Source organism: Pelodiscus sinensis, chromosome 11, assembly GCF_052426305.1.
Source record: "Pelodiscus sinensis isolate ZL-2025 chromosome 11, ASM5242630v1, whole genome shotgun sequence".
Classification (NCBI taxonomy): Eukaryota; Metazoa; Chordata; order Testudines; family Trionychidae; genus Pelodiscus; species Pelodiscus sinensis.
This window is the reverse complement of record NC_143062.1, coordinates 13,048,073-13,070,893: the sequence shown is the minus strand read 5'-3', so window position 1 is coordinate 13,070,893 and position 22,821 is coordinate 13,048,073. Positions and strand designations below refer to the sequence as shown.

Below are 22,821 nucleotides of genomic sequence, written 5' to 3'. Positions count from 1 at the left end.
GAAGAAAATCTATTAAAACAAAGAGTAGTTAAGAATCAATGCTTACAATGTTTATTTCATATAAAATCAAGTAAAAAAAAATTTAACACTGCACTTGGAGTATATGTATTGTCATCCTAACAACTCAAGCTAGTAAACATACGAAAATGCATATTATCCAGACACAGCGCAGGTTTTCCTAGGATTGCTAAAAGAGAGGAGATCCAACTAACAAAAAGAGAAAGAGCAACTTCGCAGGCAGGCCTGCAAACCTAGGGAGCAGGGCTTTAAACTAGGTTCTTCAGGGGACGGTGATCTAAGCCCTGAGGTAAGTGGGGAAGTGGGATACGGGGAAGAAACACAAGGAAGAAGGAGTAACAAAGGAGGGCCCCTAATTTGAACTTATCTAAGGTATTTGTACATGAATGCAAGAAGCCTGGAAAACAAATAAGAAGAATTAGAAGCCCTGGCCCAGTCAAAGAGTTATTAGGTGAATGGAATAATGGAGACTTGGTGGGGTGACTCATCACTGAAGCCCTGTCATGAAAGGGTATAAACAGTTCAGGAAAAACAGGCAGGGGAGAAAAGGAAGAATTGAACTGTATGTAAGAGAGCAGTACGATTGCTCAGAGCTCCAGTATATAGAGGGAGAAAAGCCTATTAACAGTCTTTCAGTTAAGTTTAGAGGCAGGAACAACAGACATGATGATGTGGTTGGTATCTGCTATAGACCAGATCAGGCGGATGAGGCAGACAAGGCTTTCTTCAGACAACTAAGAGAAGCTTCCAGATCACAGGCCCTGGTCCTCATGGAGGACTTCAATTACCCTGACATTTATTGTGAGACCAATATAGCAGTACACAGACAATCTAGAGGAAGTGCTGCAGGAACCACAGTGACTTAAATTGTTTCAGAACAGCAGCCGAGTTACAGACTAACTGGAAAAACATAAAAAACAACAAATAGTCTTTGAAGGTGCTGCTAGACTAACAAAACATGTAGATGGTATCATGAACTTTCGTAGGTACAATCCACTTCTTCAGATGAATTCATTTGAAGAAATGGTTGTAACCACGAAAGTTCATGATACCATCTACATGTTTTGTTAGACTTTAATGTGCTCTTAGGCTAGTCTTTGTTTTTAAAGTTTTTTTAGACAAATTGAAGGATTGGCCAAAAGAAATCTGATGAGGTTCAACAAGGAGAAGTGCAGAGTCCTGCACTTGGTAAGGAACAATCCCAAGCATTGTTACAGGCTGGCGACCGAATGGCTAAATAGCAGTTCAGCAGAAAAGAACCTGGGGATTACAGTGAATGAAAAGCTGGATATGAGTCAACAGTGTGTCCTTGTGGCCAAGAAGGCTAATGGCATATTAGGTTGCATTAGGAGGAGCATTGCCAGCAGATCTAGAGAAGTGATTATTCCTCTTTATTCAGCATTGGTGAGACTACATATGCAGCACTGCGTTCCCCCCCCCCCCCCCATTATAGAAAGGATGTGGATGTATTGGAGAGGGTCCAGCAAAGGGTAACCAAAATGATTAGGGGGCTGGAGCACATGACCAACAAGGATAGAGGCGGAGCGATTTTGGCTTATTTAGTCTGCAGAAGAGAAAAGTGAGGGGGAATTTAAAAGCAGCCTTCAACTTCCTGAAGAGAAGTTCCAAAGAGGATGGAGAGAGCCTGTTCTCAGTAGCGACAGATGGCAGAACAAGGGCAATGATCTTAAGTTACAGTGGGAGAGATCTAGATTGGATATTAGGAAAAACTATTTCCCTAGTAGGGTGGTGAAGCACTGGAATGGGTTATCTAGGGAGGGGATGGAATCTCCATCCCTAGAGGTTTTTTAAGTCCCAGCTTGACAAAGTCCTGGCTGGGATGATTTAGTTAGGATTGGTCCTGTTTTTGGCAGGGGGCTACTCAATGACCTCCTAAGGTCTCTTCCAGCCCTATGATTCTAGGATTTTAAGATGCTAAACAAATCCATGTGTCAACTAGAAATAGTTATGCTCTCCTTAAAAATACTAATACAGTATTTACTGACACTGACAATGAAACTAAAAGGCATTCACTCATTATACAGTTTCTCATTACTCATTATACACTGAGGAATGTTTAGGATCCATGCTATACAAAAACAATTGAGATGTCTGTAAAAACAGAGAGAATTCTCTTGGTTTGAAACTTTCACCTTGTGTGTGTCACCAACTCAAAGAGTGGATACCCCAGAGCAAATGAACATGTCTTCAGGATTTGTAGGAAGATCCATGTTTCAAAAAGCTTGCAAATAAGGTTTCATCCTATAAAACTAGCATCACTCCTAGTACTTGCTACTTCTGAATTCAATTAGTACCACAGGACTTCTAAACTGCAGCAAGAAAGGTTTAGTTTGGATATTAGGGAAAACATTAGGTTAAACACTGGAATAAGTTGCAGAATCTCCATCTCTGGAGATATTTAAGAGCCGGTTAGATAGATATCTATCTAGGACGATCTAGACAGTACCGGATCCTGCCATGAGGGCAAGGGACTGGTCTCGATGACCTCTTGAGGTCCCTTCCAGCTCTATGTTCTATGACTATGATTTTAAAAAAATCCATTAAGATCAGAGTTTTAGGTATCTACAACACTCTAAGAGATTCTATTAAAATTAATTTCTTTCTTACATTGAGCCATTAACACCTATGTCAACTTTGTTTGAAATATAATCATGCAAGTGTCCTCCTGGCACACAGGCACCCCTCGCAGCCTGCTTCCCCGCCCCCATCCCCCAACCCAGCCAGACCGAGAGGATCTCACTCTCCCATCTGGACTGCAACAAGTGAGTCAAGACACAGCAAACAAATTCCCCCTGCCTCTACCTCACTGCACAGATGACAGCACCCACCAACCTGCTCCTTTCCCGACCTACACCTGTTCAATCTGCTCTCCATAACCCAGCCAGAGGCTGGGATAAAATCCTGCATCTCACAATTGTAAGCACCATCAACCTACCTAGGAGTTAGGACAGGACACAAACTCACTCTCCATCTGCTCCCACCCAGGACACATGGCACAAATAAACTCTCCGCCTCACCCCAATGCCAGCACCCACCCACCCCATGCAGTCAGCTTCAACCAATAGTCACCAGCCAGTAGATCAGGATCTACTGGTAGATCTTGGAGCCTCTGTCTGGGATGGAATCTCCATCCCTTGAGGTTTTTAAGTCTCCATTTGACAAAGCCCTGGCTGGGTTGATTTAGTTGGGATTGGTCCTGCCTTGGGCAGGGAGCTGGACTTGATGATCTCCTGAAGTCTCTCCCAGCTCTATGATTCTATGATCCTGACTGGTTTGGCTAAGAGACTATCAAGTGCCAGCACTTTGCTGCCGTCTCTAAGCGCTCCTGCCCCGCACTGCTATGCATCTCCTGCCCTTTGCCTTGGAGCTGTTCCTCCCCCTGGGAGCCTCCTGCTTGGTGTGCAGAGCAGGGGAGTGAGAGATGGGGCGCTGAAGGCAGGGTGCCCCTCCCACTCTGTATTCTTTCTCCACAAAAGCAGAGAGGGGGCACAACAGGACTTGGGATGGAGTTTGCTGGCTGCTTTAGGGAGTGGGCCTGGGGAGGCATGAACCTGCCTTTGCCCCACTGCACCACCAATCAGGAGCCACCTGAGGTTAGCCCAGCTGGAACCCACATCCCGAACTCCTACCCCAATCATGAACCCCTCCTGCACCCCAAGCCCTGAGCACCCCTGCATCCAAATGCCATCCCAGATCTTGCACCTAAAAGGATAAGGGGAGATCTCATGAACAAACTAAAAAAACCACATCATTCATAATAAACCTCAGATATAAGTTTGAAAATGAACTAAAATCTTAGCTATCCAGTTCCATTTATGAGTTTAAGATGTGAAGGCCAATGGGATTTTGTCCACAGTGTTAAGCTGAATTGGGGAATCCTGAGCCATACAGGACTTCTCTGCTTAGAAATCTGCTTTGGAAACTTTTATCTCCTTTGGACGTCTAACAACAACCCTAGCCATTAGAGCAAAGGTCTGCTAAGCCATCCTATTGACTTCCTAGGTAAATCACAAGATGTCAAACCCCAGAGTCACAAAAAAAGGTTGAAAGAACATCAGATTTCAACCTGAATACATCTTTCTGAATTCAACCTTATGAAAAGGTTTTAGCTACAGCTGTCCAGAGTTTGGATTGTTTGTCCTCCTGAAAACTTCATCAAGAAGGGAATTCTTTTCTTGGCTAGATGCCCTTGTTAAAGAGACAACAGAAAATGTTCAAGGCCACTCTGAAGACCTACTAAGTTTGAATGGAGTAGTCAAGGATAAGAATTTAATCAGAATAGCATTGACCACTTCTATTAACGTCCACTTTATATTTTTCTTTCAAAAAACTCTGTTCAAGTGAACAAAGAGTTGGCAGATCATTAAGTCCCTTGCATGACACATTAGCTTCAAGTGAAATAATAGGGGAGACACTTAAACTAGCTCATTTTCCATACTTCTGAATCAGTAACAAAAGAAAATCACTTGAAAAATGTAGGAAATATGCTCCTTTATGAAAAAAAAAAATCAACTCACTATTCAACAATCAGAGCATTTCAAATGGCATCAACAACATTCTAAAACTACTTACCAAACAGTCTCCATGAACTCAGGATATAGAGTTTTGTAGTCATTGTCAAAGTCAATCCAGCGTCCCAATCTTGTAACACTAGTCTGTTAAAATAGGAACATACACCTTGAAAGGCAGCTTAAACCATAGTACATTTTAGGGATGTAATTGACTAGTCGCTTCTCTCCTCCTCCTTCCCGCCCCTCCCCCCCCCCCCCCCCCCCCCCCCGTTGCCTATCAAAGTATGGGAGGAGCAGGAGCAGTGCTCTTGCTACATTTCAAAAGCAGAAGTGCCGCAGGGAGCATGGGGTGAACGGGGGACTCAAGCAGTCCTCCACTGGCCCAATGATCCCTGCACGCTTTGCTTTTGAAATGTATAAGAGCTCTTGTCCATTTCAAAAGCAAGGACAACAGGGCCAGTGGGGGACTGCTCAAGTCCTCCGCTGGCCCTATGCTCCCCACAGCACTTCCACCTTTGAAATGTAGCAAGAGCCCACTGGCTCTTGCTTCATTTCAAAGGCAGAGGCATCCTTATTGACTAATCCTCCCCGCTTTGAGCTCCTATATTTTACTTTATATATAGTGTTTTAAAAAATTTTGTGAACCGCCTCAAATATGATAAATAGAGAGGCAGGGTGAAAATATTTTAATTAAACGAATAAATAAATAAATAAATAAATAAATAAAGTCAATGCAAATTCCATCAACTATTCTATTAGATGACTAATCTAAATTTAATATCCCTTGTACATTTCCCAAATGTATCTCTCAGTTATATCTCATTTAAAAAGCAATATGTTCTACCCTCATCAGTGAACCAAGCCCACAAAACAGTCAAGCTTGACAATGGTTCAGGGTAGTTCATTTGATCTAGCATGGAGTACGTCAAGAAAAGGTCATGAATACAGGCCTTTCCTTAAATCCAAAGCCATGCAATACAGAAGCATCTACTCACTGCAACTGAATTTCAAGATTGACCCACCAACTACAATAGCACTCTCAGACCTTTCCTTGGCATAATGCCAAATAATTCACCAGAAAACTTGGCTGCACTAATTTAGTTTTTAATCACAACCATGTACCTGTGATGAAAACAGTCAAACATGGGGAGAAGAACCGAGCTTCACAGTTCTCTCCATTTCTACAGTCAGGAATAGTCTGAGAGCTCTGAACATCACCTAAATCAGAGCTGGAAAAGACACTGTGTAAACACTGTTCAAAATTATTTCAGAACCATCTGCATTTTCTGGCCTGCTTACGCTAGGATGCGAGAAGGACTCACACCTACTTACACAGACAACATAAGTTAAGGAACAGGTTATGGTGAACATTATGCTTCACTTTGGTAAGGGAAATCCTTTTGTTGGGTGGCTAAATATGCAATCTGCCAGCTTGCAACAACCAAAAATAGGATAAACCCAACACTGTCTGGTGTATGCTGTTATCAATTAACATGGTTTGCTCTGCTCTATTTTTCCTCGGGTGCAGCAAAATTAGTTTCACCATATCCTAGTGAATTGCAAAAGAACTGCATGCAGTTTTAGACACATGGGCAGACTTGATACTGACATTCTACTTACCCTCCATTCTGTAGAGTATCTCATCACAATCCCCCTGCACTGTTTGTTATATTCCGCAATACCCATTTTGGCCACATCCTCTGGACCTTTGATTCCTAGTGTTTTGTCAATTTCATACTCCTGGAGAAGAGAGGAGGGAAAATAAAGTCAATGCATTTTGCAGTGCGAAATCTTCAAGATGTTTCATTTCATTTATTTGTCTCTATGCACATAAACCCAAGCTCCAGACTCAAATTTACACATGCAACTTTCTCACGCAAAAACGTACATACATTTGAGCTCCTATTTTGCATATAAAAATATGTACCATGCAAAGGTACTCAAAGTACAAATATGGTGACAGAACCCAAAAGGATCTTTATAGCAGTGGTGGGCAATACATTTTGATGAGGGGCCACTTCAAGATTTTGGTAAATGGTCAAGGTCACACTTTAATATGGAAGGGAGCTCCTGGTAGGGGACTGGATGCAGGAGAAGGCACGAGATCTGACAGGAAGTTTGGGTGAAGGGGGTTTATGGGTGTAAGAGGATTCTGACCTGAAGGAGGGATATAGAAGGGGAGCAGGGTCTGGGAGAGGGTTGTGACCTGAGGAAGGGGGATGCAGAGAGTTTGGGTGATGACCTGGGGTAGGAGGGCATGGTGGCCTGGGGCAGAGAGTGGGGGGGGACAGGGAAGAGCTGAGGTACCAGAGGCAGACCTAACCGGGAGATGCTTGCCTAAGTGGCTCCTGGCCAGCAGCCCCACAGGATGCCAAAGTAGGCTCCCTCCCTGTTGCAGCTCCAGACTACTCAAAATGCCTGGTTGCTCCCTGTTCCTATCTGCTCTGGGCAGCCAGGGGAGAAGAAGGCTTTGCGGAGAATGGCCAATGGGAGTTGAGAGACTTTGCTGGGAGGCGGGGGCAGCACACAAAGCCTCCCCCTGAGCACCTGGAGCAGCGAGTCACAGGGAGATGCCAGATGCTTAAGGCAGTATGGGGCTGCTCTGAAGCAGCTAAGTGGTCTCAGGCCAGATTCAGAGGCTTAGTGGACCAGATCCAACTCATCCGCCATATCTTGCCACCCCTGTTTTATAGCATCGTTTCATGTACAATTGAAAACCACTACACAAGGAGTGAAATTTAAATATTTCAATGTAAAAAAGTTGTAAACAAAACAGATCATTTGGCTCCAGACTGATGGGCTCACTAACTAAATCCTCCTGGGTCACAAAAGAAAAGAGTACAAACTGAGATTTCCATCAGAGTAAAGGTTCCCAAAATGTGGAGCGCACTTCTCTGGGGTGGCACAGAAGACCATTTGGAGAGGTCACTGCAGGACATGGGCCAGCCTCTCAGCCTACCCAGCCTCTCATCCTTTCCTGCAACCCTGGCTTCTAGCCGCACACACACACATAGCTGTGCTGAGACTGAGGACAAGGCCGGGAACAGACCCCGCACCTGGCCGTGGGCCTGGCTGCTGGTCCCCACCACAGCCCAAGTGCAGCTCTGCTCCAACCCCTGCCTGCTGCCTCACCCTCAAACTCAAACCGACCCACTTCTACAGCCTGGCTCTGGAGGCGGGGGGTGGGGGGGGGCCGACAACTCTGCCCAAATTATCCAGATTCATTGGTAATCACATGCAAAGATCAAGATAACAAAAATATCTTTAGGATCACTTAGTGCACATACCACTGGTAAACCATGGCAATCCCATCCAAATCTTCTCTCCACATAAAAGCCACTCTGGTGAGCAAATCTAGTTACTACGTCTTTAATGGTTCCTGCGAGAATGTGGCCATAGTGTGGAAGCCCAGTTGCAAATGGAGGACCATCATAGAAAGTAAACCTGTGAAGCAATAGGTAATACAAGTAATTCGTTAAAAAGCCAGCCCACAGAAAACAGGATTCTTCCTCTGTGATTATGCTATTCCTGCTTACAGGTCTTCACAAGTAAAACCTCAGTGTTATGAACACCTTGGGAATGGAGGTTGTTTGTGATTTCTTAAATGTTCATAAATCTGAATAAAACACTGTAGCTGTTTTCAAAACTTTACAACTGAACACGGACATAACACAACTTTAAAACTTTGCAGAATGAAAAAATGCTGCTTTTCCTTTTTTGAAAATAATTTACATTTAACACCATATTTTCTTTGTCTCTGCTTCTGCCCGATTGCGTCTTTCCACTTCCAAATGAAATGCGTGGTTGACTGGTCAGTTTGTTAACAGTGTTGTTCATAATTCTGACATTCTACTGTACCAGCACCCGAGTAAAAACGATTATAAACTCTGCCAATTTTACTCTACACACACAAATGCGCATATGCCCTTTCTTCAGGAAGAAAAAAAAAAACCCAAAAGGTAATGCATGGAAAATGGTGCTGGCTTAGACTGAGCTCTGAAGAAGAAGGGAGAAGAGCTACAGGTAAACACATTTATTTTGATGCATGCCTTATTTATCTTTTATGCTACTTTTTACCTGGGTCTATTTTTTGACTGCTTCAAGCATTCCTGAAAACAATCAAGTGTTTTCCAGAGATTCAGAATCTTCTCTTCCTCCTGAGGAAAGTTTATGTTTTCCGCAACTTGCTGAACCATTCTTTCCCCTGTAAAGATCAAACAAAGTACATTGTGCCATTAGAAAACAATCTCATAGCATACACCACTATATCACAGTATGATCTGTGATAACCGCTCAGAAGCTTGTTTCATAAGTCACTTAGGGTGTCTACACTTGCACCCTCTTTCAAGAGAGGGATGCAAATGAAGAGATTCTAAATTGCAAATGAAGCAGGATTTAAATATCCCGCACTTCATTTGGATATTTGCATCACGGCACTATTTCGAAATAAGACGCTGATCAGATGCAGTTATTTTCAAAGAAAACCCTTATCTCAAAAAAACCCTTATTCCTCATACAATAAGGTTTACCAGTTATTTCGAGAGAAGGGTTCTCTCTCAAAATAACCGCGTCTGAACAGCGTCTTATTTCGAAATAGCGCAGTAATGTGAATATGCAAATGAAGCACAGGATATTTAAATCCCGGCTTCATTGGCAATTTTGAATCTCTTCATTTGCATCGCTCTCTCGAAAGAGGGTGCAAATGCAGACATGCCCTAAGATAGCAATCTGATCTAAATACATCATGAAGCATGTTCCTGTTTCATGGTAATAGAGTAGCATGAGGAATAGTTCTTTATTTACTCTTGATAATGTTCATTGATGGTTTTCCACTGGGTTTCCTTGGCTACAGATTGTACCTCTAAACTCCAGGATTCTCTAGTCCAGCACCATCTGTGGTCCAGTAGGACCAGAGATATTGCTGAACAAGAGAACTCCCGTTGGCCAGGTTCAAGGGCTGGGCTGGTGGTGGGGAGCACAGCCCCAGCAGTAGCAGAGATAGCGTGGTGGGAAGCACAGCCCCCACTGGGGCTGACGGCAGGGAGCACAGCCCAGCTCTGGAGCACAGCCCCAGCGGCAGCAAGGACGGCAGAACAGGGAGCCCAGACCTGCCTGGCCAGAGGCAGTGGGGCCAGCACCCAGAAGCACAGTCCGAACTAGAGCCTAGGAATGCAATCTGGGTCAGTGATGAGAGCTCAGCCCCAGCTGGGGTCAGCACACTGGGGGAGCAAAGCCGCAGCCTGGGCAAGAAGCACAGCCCCACCAGGGCTGGGGGCAGCAGGTGGGGAGCCTTGACCCTCCCCTCATCCAGAAAACTGTGTTGTTCGGGACCGCTCATGTCCGGAGGGTGACAGACATAGGAGGTCCAACCTGTACTTAGAACCAAATGCTCTTTCCAATTTTCTTCCAGGTTTGAAGGAGAAGTTCCACCCAAAATTTAAGCAACTGTCCTTTCCCCTTCTAGTCAGGCTGTGGTTCTCCCTGGCATCAAAAAACAGCTCAAATTTAGCACTTTAAAATTTAAAAATGTGTAAGTCACAGCACTGAAGACACAGAGGCACCACTCAGAAACACAACACCAATTCACAATCAAAAGATTTTCCGTATAAATCCAGAGACTTAATTTTTTGAAAAAGTGAAAATTTAAATGCTGCAGAAAATGACAGCTTAACCTGTCCATCCATCATATTAAAAACACATCCAAGAAACACCTATATGAGGTGGCAGGTGAATTTTTCAATGCTTCATTTGTACTATACTCATATCAATAAGGGTGGCTCATTTTCCTCAATAATATACTACATATCTTTCACACATTTAGGGCCAGTGTCTGATCTCTGTGCAAGTGGTAGAGAGAGGTAAAGTGCCCATGACACAAAAAGAGTGCTTGAACTCAGAGTACAGAGATTCCATGCAGCTGGAAATGATTAAAGTGTTTTTCTACGGAAGGGATATATGAAAGAGGCAGATCCATGTCCCCAACAAGGCCTGCCAGTTGACAACTCTCAGAAAAATCCACAGTGCCTTGGTACAGTAGCAGTGAACTCAATGAAGTACTATCTTACAGCAAAACGTCGCCTGGGACAGCATGACTATATACCATCTCACGTACCTGGCTTAATGCTACAATTTAGCCCTGGTTATTGCTAGAGCACAAAGTCATCTTCTGGTACCTAGTTTCCCTAATTAATTTCTAGCTGATGATTGTGATGAGCCTTGAACAATGCACTGCTTTTATACATTCAATCAAGGATAGCAAGAAGCCCAGTCATTAAGGCTTCATTAATATAAATAATAATACTTCAAACTTCTGCACCTGTTTCTGCCCTAGGATGGCAGAGTGCTTGACAAACATTAATTAGCTCATTGTCGGAGAAAGGGATCATTTATGTTTTGCTCACAATCCAGTCACACAGACTTTAGTGGCTGAACTGAAAGTAAAACCAATATTTCCAAAATGCAAAATCTTCTGCCTTAACTGCTACACACACACTCAAACCAGGGTGGATAAAAAAAAAAAATTTAAATCAATGATATTTTTAAATTTAAAAAATTGCTTTTGATTTATTAGGGGGCTGTGCCTACTGCTCGTTTTGCTCACCTACCCTCCTCTCTCGTGGCTTTAGCAGTCAGAGAGCATGAAAGCATGATGAGATCAGAGCGTAAGAGCATCATTCTGTTGCCCAGCAGGAACATTTTTCACACACACCACACACACACACACACACACACACACACGGCTTGACAAACGGAGGAGAAACCTACTCGCCAGCCCCGCACTACACATGCGCAAACCCGCATTGCGTGTGCGCACGCCGCCGGTGAACAGGGCAACCGGCTGAAATCTACTCGCCACAGGCGAGCAGATTCAGTGCTTTGTCGAGCCCTGTGCATAGAGTGAGAAAAAAAAAAAAATCAGATTCTCATTTAAATCTGATTTTATTTAAAAAAAACTAAGTTTCTCATTTAGAAATAACAGTCACAATTAAATCACATCACAAACATGCTAAACCTACCATTTCAGTCTCAAAAATGAATTTTGACACCAGTCTGTCCAGCCTAACTACTAGCTATTGCTTCCTGAAAGTTCTGGGATTTCAGTTTCTGTTTCTCGACAGACTAAAGCAACATATGCAAAGCAAGACACAGGTTGGATAGGATTGTTTTTGTTCTGTGCTCATGTGATTGTGGACCTAAGCCAAGCACAGCAGAGGAGTTAGTTAAGACATTTCCTTAAAGACAGAAAGACAATATATAGCAAAGTATGGAAACAGCATAGAAAGGAACAATGGAGTGGACTTGAAAGAAAACGAGAAGACACTCTGTACACATACCACGTCCTATAATCCCCCACACTTCTGCCACACAAAAAAACTGTCATGTATTCTGGGAGTGAGAGAGATCCTACCTGGGAATATTTTTAAGAAAGGTATTCCCTGGGTAAAAACAGAAAACATGTCAAGTGTAAGAAGAGCAAAAAAGAAGATGATGCAGGGCTTCTTCATAAGAACGAAACTTCATACGGAAAAAGTGGGAGAAAACATGGATGTGACTGACTGGATCAAACGGTTAGCAACGTAACTTAAATAATTCACTTCACAATGTATCATTCTTCAAGACTCTTTGCCTTTTAGCACAAATGTGATTTGACAACTAAATTCCCAATATTACTTGCTATATTGGATGTTATCACAAAAATAAGTTTAGTTCAGCTAATCCTTATGGCTTGTTTAATTAGCTAACTAGTATACGCTACAAAAAGCTGCAATGAAAGAAATCTAGAGTTGATGTTACCACTGTCATTTTCTTATTCTATATTACATAACACATGCCCCTTATTTTGGAACATCATGGCCACAGACCATAATGGTGATGCCATAAACCTATTCTCTATTTTACTTCAGCATTCACAAGAACAGCCCATCCTATATTGTTTTCTCAAAAAACATAAGTGCCATTGAGCTCGATGGACCTTAATCCAAAATTAAGTGCACTCTTAAGTCAGTCTTAGCTTTTTTTGATAACTTGGAATCAGATCTGCAGTCTTGCTGAAAAAATGTAAATTAACTGAATAACAGAGTGAAAAGAACTGAGAAGGATGAATATTCAAATTCATTTCTGATTTGTGTTTCAGGATCCCATTTAAGCACAAAATCTCTTAGACTGCCTATCTGCAACAACTTCAGAATCATCCGTTAGTACTTTTTAGCAGCAATGCTGCCACTAGACGTATTTCAGACAAAAAAGTGTCAGTAGCATGCAAAAGATTTCAGTCATCCAGTAAAATCATCACCATGGCTGGAATTGTAGTAAACACCAGCAAATACCAACAAGACACCATAGATGAAAAGTGTGCTCAGTTTATTTATGCAACAATTCTCACATTTGTGCATTGTTAACAATAAACACCTTCATTGACATGGTAAAGTCCTTACGACTATACCACACTCTACCTGGTGGTAGAGTGGAAAGTTGCCAGATACAATGTACGAGAAGAAACCTGAACAGGATGCACGAAATAACAAGGGAAATTTGCCAGTTTCATGGGTGGAACAATGTACACAATGATCCCGTAATATGTGTTTCATGTGACAACAGAAAATAGGGGTTCCATATCTTTCAGAAACAGCATCAGGAAACACCTACTCAACATACTATTTCTAAGAAGCTGAAAGCAGCTGTAAAACTGAACAAAAACACAACTGTCATGTGCAGTTTTCTCACAGGCATCATACTCAGAAGAAATGGAAGTATGCTCCTTAATAACAGATGGCTGCAGTGCCCATTTATTGCATCTTTTAGACAAAGACATAAATGTGTCATCTCCAGGAGTAAAAGGAAATGCTGAAGTCATGAAATACATAACCATTTTGCTTCAGCTTTACTGAAGAGAGCAGGAGAATCCAAATTAATTCACTCTCAAAATGTTTAATGGAATTCTGTGGTTCTTTTCTATAAGGTATTAAGAACTAATCTATTGTCATAAAACTTTGAAGAAAGCCATGATTAAACAGTCTCTCATCCAAAGTATCTAACATTGGATTAAAGAGAAATGTAGAAGACACACTTAATATACTGAAAACTATTAACCACTGCCTTAAATAACTTCAGAGCAATTGCTTCTGTATTGCTGCTGCTGGTGAAATTTGGAAGGCACTTCAAGAGGTACTGAGAAAGGAAATACCTCACCAGAAAGTTAAACTACATACAGCAGTGGTCACCAACCAGTAGATCAGAATCTACCGGTAAATCTTTATTAATGACCTGGATGAGGGGATGGATTGCACCCTCAGCAAGTTTGCAGATGACATTAAGGTAGGGGGAGAGGGCAGGAATAGGGTCCAGAGTGACCTACACAGATTAGAGGATTGGGCCACAAGAAATCTGATGAGGTTCAACAAGGACAAGTGTAGAGTCCTGCACTTGGGACGGAAGAATCCCAAGCATTGTTACAGGCTGGGGACCAAATGGATAAGTAGCAGTTCTGCAGAAAAGGACCTGGGGGTTACAGTGGATGAGAAGCTAGATAAAAGTCAACAGTGTGCCCTTGTGGCCAAGAAGGCTAATGGCATATTAGGTTGCATAAGGAGGAGCACTGCCAGCAGATCTAGAGAAGTGATTATTCCCCTTAATTCAGCTCTAGTGAGGCCACATCTGGACTAGTGTGTCCTGTTCTGGGCCCCCCATTATAAAAAGGATGGGGTTGCATTTGAGAGGGTCCAGCAGAGGGCAACCAAAATGATTAGGGGGCTGGAGCACATGACCTATGAGGAGAGACTGAGGGATCTGGGTTTGTTTAGTCTACAGAAGAGTGAGGGGGGATTTGATAGCAGCCTCCAACTTCCTGAAGGGAGGTTCCAAAGAGGAGAGAGAGACTGTTCTCAGTAGTGACGCATGGCAAAACAAGTAGCAATGGTCTCAAGTTACAGTGGTGGAGGTCTAGGTTGGATATTAGGAAAAACTATTTCCCTAGGAGGGTGGTGAAGCACTGGAATGGGTTACCTAGGGAGGTGGTGGAATCTCCAGCCCTAGAAATTTTTAAGTCTCAGCTTGAAAAAGCCTTTCCTGGGTTGATTTAGTTGGGATTGGTCCTGCCTTGGGCAGGGGGTGGATTTGATGACTTCCTGAGGTCTCTTCCAGCTCTATGATCTTGAAGCTTATGACAGGTGATCCTGACGGGCTTGGTTGGGAAGCTACAAAGACCTGGAACTTCAGTTGCCCCTCCATCACTGCCCTGCTGCTCCTGCCTTCTACCTTGGAGCAGTCCCTTGGGAGCCCCCTGCTTGCTTGGAGGACATGGAAGGGAGAATGGGGGTGCTGATGTCAGCATGTTCCTCCTCCCCCCACTCCTGTACTTATCTCCATACAAAGGGAAGGGGATAGAGGGAGCTTGGCAATACAAATCTCTCTGTCTCACACACTGTGTGTGGTCTGTCACTCACAAACACACACTGTCCTTCACTCATCTCCCAAGTCAACACATACGTGGGGGGTGGTTGTTACTTCTTTTACTGCTTGCAAAATGTGTTACTTTGGGGTTTTGACTGGTCTGTGCATTTCATAATTTTCATTTCTCAATTTTCATTTCTCTTACTCCTATATTTAATTCTTTGAATAGTGAGTTCTAAAATGCCTAACCTGTTGTGGCTGGAGTCATTATCCCTGTAGTAATTGCTGCTCCTGGAAGTGGCTGGCATGTCCCTGTATCCCCTGAGAAAGGCAGAGCAGGGGGTCTCCACATGCTATTCTTACCTGCAGACACCACTCCTGAAGCTCCCATTGATCAATAATGGGGAACCGTGGCCAGTAGAAACTGTGGGCTCAGTGCCTGTAGATGAGGGACAGCACATGGCACCAGGAACCCATTGCTGGTACTTGCCAGCTGTTTTCAGGAGTGGTGCTGGGCCAGGGCAGGAGTAAGTCTGCCTTAATCCCACTGCTCCACCACCCAGAAGCTGTCTAAGTTAAACAGTGCCCAGGCAGAGGCTGCTTCTTGACCCCCTGTCCCAGCCCTGAACCTCCTCCTAACCCAGACATGAGTCCCCCTGCACCCCCAACTCCTTCCCAGAGCTTATGCCCTGAGGCCCCTCGTAGACTCCAATCCTCCACCCTGGGCTAAGCCCAGAGCCCTTCCAACACTCCCAACCCCTTAGCCCAAGACCAGAGCCTATACCACCTTACACCAGCCTTATGAAAGTGAGTGAGGATGGGGAAGGAAGAGAGATGGAGTGAGCAAGGTGAAGCCTCAGAGAAGGGTTGGAGCAGGGACAGGGCCTCAAAGAAGAGAGGGGAAGGAAGTGGAGCAAGGGAATTTGGGTTTGAAGTAGATCTTACATTGCACTTAAATTTAAAAAGTGATTTTGTGGTTAAAAAGGTTGGAGACCACTGACGTACAGCAAAGCAGTAAATGGATCAAACACTAACCCCGCCTCATTTTCTTGTGCACATTCTTAACACCAGATATAAAAGTCTACTTTTATACCCATGTTCTGAAAATGATGCTGCCATTGCATAGGTATCTCAAAAATCACTCGTCATAATAAATGTCAGGGCTTGAGCAAAACCATTTAATCCTTAAGTATTTACTGATGACGTTTTGAACAAAGTCACTCCCCTGAACTGGTAAGAACAATTAGCCAGGCTCTTTAAGACAAAGTTCCTTCAGTTGCTAAGCCAACTCCTCTGCAGGCACAAAATATTGTCATTGGTTGGTATTATTTTTACAAATCTAAGAAATAGACTGGATTTGGAAAGGCAGGAAAACTTGTATTTATTTCAGTCTATAAAATCAAAATGACAGTGGGAATGAGAAAGAAGAGAGCTAGTTGTAGAAGTTTTAAGGATACTGTACATTTAGTGTTGTGATGACTTGTCGGTTAGAGTTAATAAAATCTGAAAATTAAAAAGAGAGAGACTATGTAAGGACTGCCATCAGCCAGCAACTCAGGAGTCGGCTGCAAATGCAAAACATGTATGTGACATTTAAGACTTAGTTTAATAAAATGTGCTTTTGACGGGGCCTGCCAACCCCGCACTGAACAAGGGGGAGCAGAGCACACCTATTGGGTGGAATACGCCCTCTCTCCACAGCCCTGCTGGGCATGCTCCCAGTGCAGCCCAGGTATAAAAGCCTGTAGAGCAGCTCAGTTGGCGCTGACCTCCAGAGGAGAAGGAACTACTGCCCAACCACCTGAGCCATAGCCGCCACAACTGGAGTGAGAGACACAGGACCAGTGGACTGCGCAACTAACATCCCCGGGCCGAGCTCAACCGCAACGCCGGCTGCACCAAACAGCCCCCCTGGACACTGTCGCCGCACCAGTGGGGCTGCACCCGACACTGGGCCTGCCAACGTCACTACTGCCACCCGACCCACAGCTACAGGTAGGACTGCCGCCAGCCAGGGAGTCAGGGTAGGAAGCAACCCAGGGCGGGGAGCAGGAAAAGCCCCGGCGGACTTGGCGCATTTCAGGGAGAACTCCCCACCAAGCCAGTGGCAGGAACCACCTACCACTGATAGGGCCCTGGGTTGGGGCCCGGTGGAGAGGGCAGGCCTGGGCCCCCTTACCCCTTCTTCCCAGATCCCAGACTAGGAGCGGGTCCAGTGAAAGACTAGGCCTCCGGGCCTATGGATGGAGGTCTTGGCCCCAGGGTCGAATGGTGTGGGACTAAGTACCCTGCCACATTGCGCGCGCGCGTGTGAGTTCTTACCACTCCTAATGTACTTCTGCTGCATCTGCAGCTTGACAGAAGTAATGAGTACTATGTACTATTTCCTAAATTAATAAAAATCAGGTTATTTTAAACATTACACAAAGTATACCCAACTAGATATTCTGAAATGCAGTACTGAGTTGTAAATTAATGTTTTAGTGATCAAGTTCCACTAATATTTAAGAAATGTGTGACAAAGTATCAACTCAAAACTTGATTTAAATCAATGATTTTTTCTTGATAATTTAAAATGTGGGTTAAATCAACGGATTTAAATCACCTTTATTTAAATCAATCCACCTTGTCTCAAACACAATGGTTTTCTCTAATGAGCAGCAAATACAAGCACTCTAGGCATCTACAAACACTCATCGTAACACCAGGGAACAATCTTTCAAAACTAAGTTTATTCAGTATCTACCATGGTGATCTTTTCTTTACGAAGTTATCAGTTCCTCATTATTCACAATCAATGTTCTAGAAATGTACATCTGTTCTTCACTCCCTCCCCCCCGTCCCACTCCCACTCCCACTCCTTCCGTCCTTCCCCTATTTATTTTTGGATCTGGACTTTTAATACTCCATTCATCTGAAGAAGTGGGTTGTACCCACGAAAGATCATACCATCTATATATTTTGTTAGTCTTTAAGGTGCTGCTATCATTGTTTAAGTTTTTCCTCCTAACTGGTAAGAGCTAGGGAAGTTAAATATCAGTTAACAGAATAGTCAATTAACCTAATGAATTCTGATTGGTTAGTTGACTATTCTATAGTCCCTGGGCAGCCCCTGTCTGGGGGGCAAGAGGTCTGAGCTCCCAGACCAAGCATGAGCCAGAACTGAGCAGGGAGCACTGCCCACCTGGCTCCCAATACACTTTAAATGCAGAGCAGCACCAGAGGTAGATCCAGGACCCAGTGCAAGCTGGGACTGAGCTGGGCTGCCAGCCAGCCTGCTAAAAAATTTACTGGCAGGGGGTGAGGTAAATACGTGAAGTCTACAGCATTAAACTATAAGCTTTTGCTTTTGGGTTAATCGACTACTACTATTACATCCCTAGTAAGAGCTAGGACCAAATTTGGTATGCAGCTTTCTCTTCCAACAAGGTCAGGCAAGGTCAGGATTTGATTGTGCCAGGAAAACTGGAAGTGCTGGGTATGAGACTGTTTTCCATGGCATGGAAAGGGAGGGACTGCTCAGAAGGACACTAAACTCTGAGCGGCCACTGGGGGCAGCAAGCCTGCAGGGGAGAGCTATACTGCAGAGTGACAAGTATCAGAGAGATAGCCACGTTAGTCTATAAGGTGCCACAGGACTTCTCGTTGTTTATGCAGATGCAGACTAACAGATTTATTGGAGCATAAGCTTTTGTGGGCAAGGATCCACTTCGTCAGATGCATGTCACAAAGTGGGTCCTTGCCCATGAAAGCTTATGCTCCAATAAATCTGTTAGTCTATAAGGCGCCACAGGACTTCTCGTTGTCTAGACTGCAGAGTGACCATTGGGAGCAGCCATACCATGAAGAGAGTGGTCAGCTGGGTTGGGGCTTAACATCTTATCCAGTCTGGTGACAGGTAAATGGGCCTCCCACCCAAGAGAGAGCCCCTATCGCCCCCACCCCACTCCAAGTGGGAGAGGGTGAGAGCCTCTGTCGCCCATCCCAGTCCAGGGAAGGGGAGAGAAAACACCCACCAGCATCCCAGGGACAAGCTAGAGGGCAGGTGCACAACCCGCACTGCTTCGGGCCATCCCTAGGGTGTAGCCAGCAGCCATCTGCACCCCCTCTTCTGAACCCCTGCTGACCCTCCACCCACACCCCAGCCCTGAACCCCTCCTCACCTGCCAAACCTCACTCACTCCCTGCCCCCACATCCCCAGCCCCTGTGATAAGCCCTCTTTCAACCCCCCCACCCTGACTCCTGCATCCTCTCATGCCTCCAGCCCTGAGCCCCTCATATCTCCAAGGCCTGGCCCTGACTCCTGCACCCTCCACGCTGTCAGCCCCGTGCCCTGAAGGACCCGGGTAACACCAGGTAAGTGACTAAGTGCTTTAAATACTAGCCAAGAGCATTTCCATTTTACTTCACTAGACTTACCCAGCATTGCCTGAGTCCTTCAAAACAGTGGGCTGGCAGTGTGGGGGGTGCAAGAGTCAGAGAATGGGCTTAGGGATGGGTGGGGATTACAAAACAGAGGTTTGGGGGATGAGGACGGGGCTCAGAGTGTGGGGGGAATCCTATCTGCATGGGCCATTTTCTTTCTCTCAGCAGCCCCCAGTCCAACTGCCAGGGGCCATTTTCCTTTCTCCCCCCCCCCCCCCCAAACTCCTCCCCTATGGCTGCCAGGGACCTTTTTTCTCCCTCCCCCATCACTGCAACCAAATGCTGGGGGAGGGGAGGGGATTTGGGGCAGGTGGGCTACTTACCTGGTGTGCTGGCAGGCAAGATGACAGAGCTTCTGCCATGCTGGCCGCTCCCTTGGTAATGTGGCTGCCCCCACTTTACACTCTGCAGGATAGTTCTCCTCTGCAAGCTCGCTGCCCTCAGTGGCCACTCTCATATCGCTTCCATATGAACAACAGCCTTTCCATGTTATGGAAAACAACCGGAAGTGCTGGGAAAGGGATTGTCCTGACACAACTAAACCATGACCTTACTTTAAGTTAAGAGAAGAGGAAGCTGTATGTCAAATTTGGAGGCCTTAGCTCTTACCTTTTAGGAAGAATTCTTAAAAGGACTTGCAGACACACTCTAAAATATACATTTTTGTGCACAAGATACTAATAATATGTGACCGTAGCCGGGCTATGGAGGCTGCTAAGACATCACAGATTCCATGCATAAGCCACAGTATTACTTTTGGCCCATTTCTACTAACTGGAGCACTGTACCAGCACAACAGTTTCCAGTAACCACAGGGCACATGTTCATAGCATACCAAAGACTTTCTATTTTAAACAAAACAAAGGCATTATTCCTGAATGCAAGTCTGATGTTTCAGAGCTATGTAGAAAAACCATTTGATGGGCAAGATCAGAGCAGTAACTGGTCATTACAGGACAATTTTCTCAATTTGCAGGACAGAGTTCAGAAAATCTTTACTTTTAACATTACAAAACAATTTACCTAAAGTTTATTTACCTAAAGTGCTGGCATATATGATACTAACTGAGGATTAGCCAGGGGTCATCAACCTTTCAGAAGTGGCATTCTGTGATTTAACTTATTCATCTATTTACAGGTGTGCATGCCATCGATAATTTTGAAAGTCAGTAATAGTCCTCCTTACAGCAGCTTCATTAACAAATAAAGATGCAGCTCTTACCATCTTTGTAACACAGGATTTTTTAAAGAGTTTTAGATATCTGCAAACAATCCAAAAACATTCTCTTAAAAGAATCTTTTTCTTTCTTACTTTAGGATACACGGGCTTAATTCTTGGCTCCATCCCAGACTTCTGGAGCGAGCTCAGGTAAGCCCCCAAAGCAGTGATGACCAACCAGTAGATCAGTGTCTACTGGTAGATCTTGGAGCCTCTGACAGGTGATCCTGACTGGTTTGGCCAAGAGGCTGTCAAGTGCCAGCACTTCAGCTGCCCCTCTCCCTACTGCTGCGCACCTCCTGCCCTTTGCCTTGGAACTGCCTCCCCCCACCTCCGGGAGCCTCCTGCTTGCTGTGCAGGGCAGGGGAGGGAGAAGAGGGGCGCTGATGTCAAAGTGCCCCCACTCCAACACTGTATCCTTTCTCCACAGAGCAGAGAGGGGACACAACAGGACTGGGGATGGAGTTTGCTGGCTGCTTTTGGGAGTGGTGCAGGGCCAGGGCAGGGATGAACCTGCCTCAGCCCAACTGCACCACCACCCAGGAGCCACCGGAGGTAGGCAGTGCCCAGCTGCAGCAAGCTCTGAACGCCTGCCCCAGTCATGAACACCTCCCCTCCAGCATCCCAGTTCTCTGACCTAGGCCCGAGCCCCCTGGACCCAAACTCCCTTAAAGCAGGACTATGTAGCATGCTTAGAGCCTGAGCCCAGAACACCCTGCTGTACCCAACTCCCTGTCCCAGTCTTAGCTCAGAGCCCTTCTCACACTCCAAATCGCTTAGCCCAAGAGAGCCTGTGCCCCAAACCTCTTTCCCTGCCTGATGAAAGGGAGGGAGAATGGGGGAAAGAGGGAGGGAGGACAGAGTCGGCAGGGGCAGGGCTTCAAAGAAGGGGCACAAAGGAGGCGGACAAGGGTATTTGGATTTGAGATAGATCTTGGATTGCACTTAAATTCAAAAAGGTTAGAGACCACTGCTCCAAGGGCACATCTACACTACAGCTGGAGGAGTTACAGCTCAAGGAGACTTACACCCACTATCTTTACCTGATCTAGTGCGCTGAGGGTAGGTCTGCACTGCAGTTAAATACTCCCTGCTGTAGGGTGTGAAGCATACACACCTCCTGGTAGCACTAAGCGGAGATGAAGATTCACCCAAGTGTCTGAGTGTAACACTGAGCTGGTTGAAATTTTTAAAGGTTCCCCCCCTTTTAGGGAGCAAGAAAGGTATCTTTTCTAAAAGAAAACTGCCTCATACCAAACTGTCAAAATGGTTCTTCTTGTTTAAAAAATATCATGCCTTTTCACTAACTTAAAACTTCAAAGTCTTTTATAACTAGTTAGCACCAGTTTTTGGAGGGCTTTTTGTAAAGGAAAAATTTCACTAACTTCTTTGAGGGTCGGGGAGAAATAGAAAAGGCATAGGACATTTTGAGAGAGGGAAAAAATAAAAAATGGATCCATGTGGCACACTTTGAAATGAAAACATATTCATAAGTTAATGCTTTGTTTTTCCCCTTCATGAAAATAGGTCATCATATTTCAGCCAGTTTTGATAACACAGGGAAAAATAATGAGTTATGCTTTTGTTGACAAGTCCCATCAGAGCCTTTAGCTCTGTTTTTTATATCTAGACCCAGATATAAAGAGAGAGTGCCTAAGGAGGCAGATACATGCCTAACCTGCTTTCCACTCCAGGAAACCCCAGATGTCTAAATCCCATTAAAAGTCAAATGAAAATGAATGCAATTCCCATTAGGCACATATTGGTCTCATTAGGTGTTTGTAAATCTAAGCCATTAACACCTCCTTATCTTTCTGCTTCTTTTCAAGCACAGATCAGCTTAGCAGCTGCTTGACAACACCCCACCCCCACCAATCAGATGAATTCCCTGCCTGGGCCCCACCTGCTGTGAGGCTAAAGCCCAAGCCACTGCACGGGGTAGGGGAAGGGCTGAGGTACCACCCACATGTCAATGAAAATTGGCTCACATGCCACTGATAGCACCCATGCAGTAAGTTGCAGACCTCTGGGCTAAGCCAATAAAAACTGCTACACAAAAATCATATTGCGTGGTTCCATTAGAACAGCAGTTCCTACCCACCGGTCCACGGACTGGTGCCAGGACATGAACCACTGGCTGCGGGGCTACAGCAGCTGCTGGAGCTGAAGTCAGCTGATTTTGCCCAACAGTGGTGCTGGGGCTGAGGAGGCAGCAGGAGAAGGCAGAGCAGGAGGCG

At 44.8% G+C, this 22,821-nt stretch overlaps 1 protein-coding gene, 1 long non-coding RNA gene and 1 other non-coding gene across 3 annotated transcripts in view; 1 reads left to right on the top strand and 2 right to left on the bottom strand.

The window, feature by feature from the left end:
- The window catches only part of IARS1 (isoleucyl-tRNA synthetase 1), a 211,581-nt gene that overhangs the window by 180,385 nt on the left and 8,375 nt on the right, over nucleotides 1-22,821 (bottom strand). The window contains exons 3-6 of the mRNA XM_075939706.2: nucleotides 8,628-8,754; nucleotides 7,838-7,994; nucleotides 6,171-6,290; nucleotides 4,612-4,694 (exon numbers count right to left, since the gene is read on the bottom strand). Coding sequence (XP_075795821.2) covers nucleotides 4,612-4,694; nucleotides 6,171-6,290; nucleotides 7,838-7,994; nucleotides 8,628-8,746 — 479 coding nt within the window. The 5' untranslated portion in view covers nucleotides 8,747-8,754. The remainder of the gene's footprint in view (nucleotides 1-4,611; nucleotides 4,695-6,170; nucleotides 6,291-7,837; nucleotides 7,995-8,627; nucleotides 8,755-22,821) is intronic.
- On the top strand, nucleotides 8,484-22,683 carry LOC112546510 (uncharacterized). Its single transcript, XR_016350419.1, has 5 exons — nucleotides 8,484-8,573; nucleotides 16,641-16,934; nucleotides 20,683-20,734; nucleotides 21,015-21,139; nucleotides 22,419-22,683. It is a non-coding gene; the product is annotated as an uncharacterized LOC112546510 (long non-coding RNA).
- Nucleotides 20,049-20,183, bottom strand: LOC112546521 (small nucleolar RNA SNORA84). Its single transcript, XR_003090226.1, has one exon. It is a non-coding gene; the product is annotated as a small nucleolar RNA SNORA84 (small nucleolar RNA).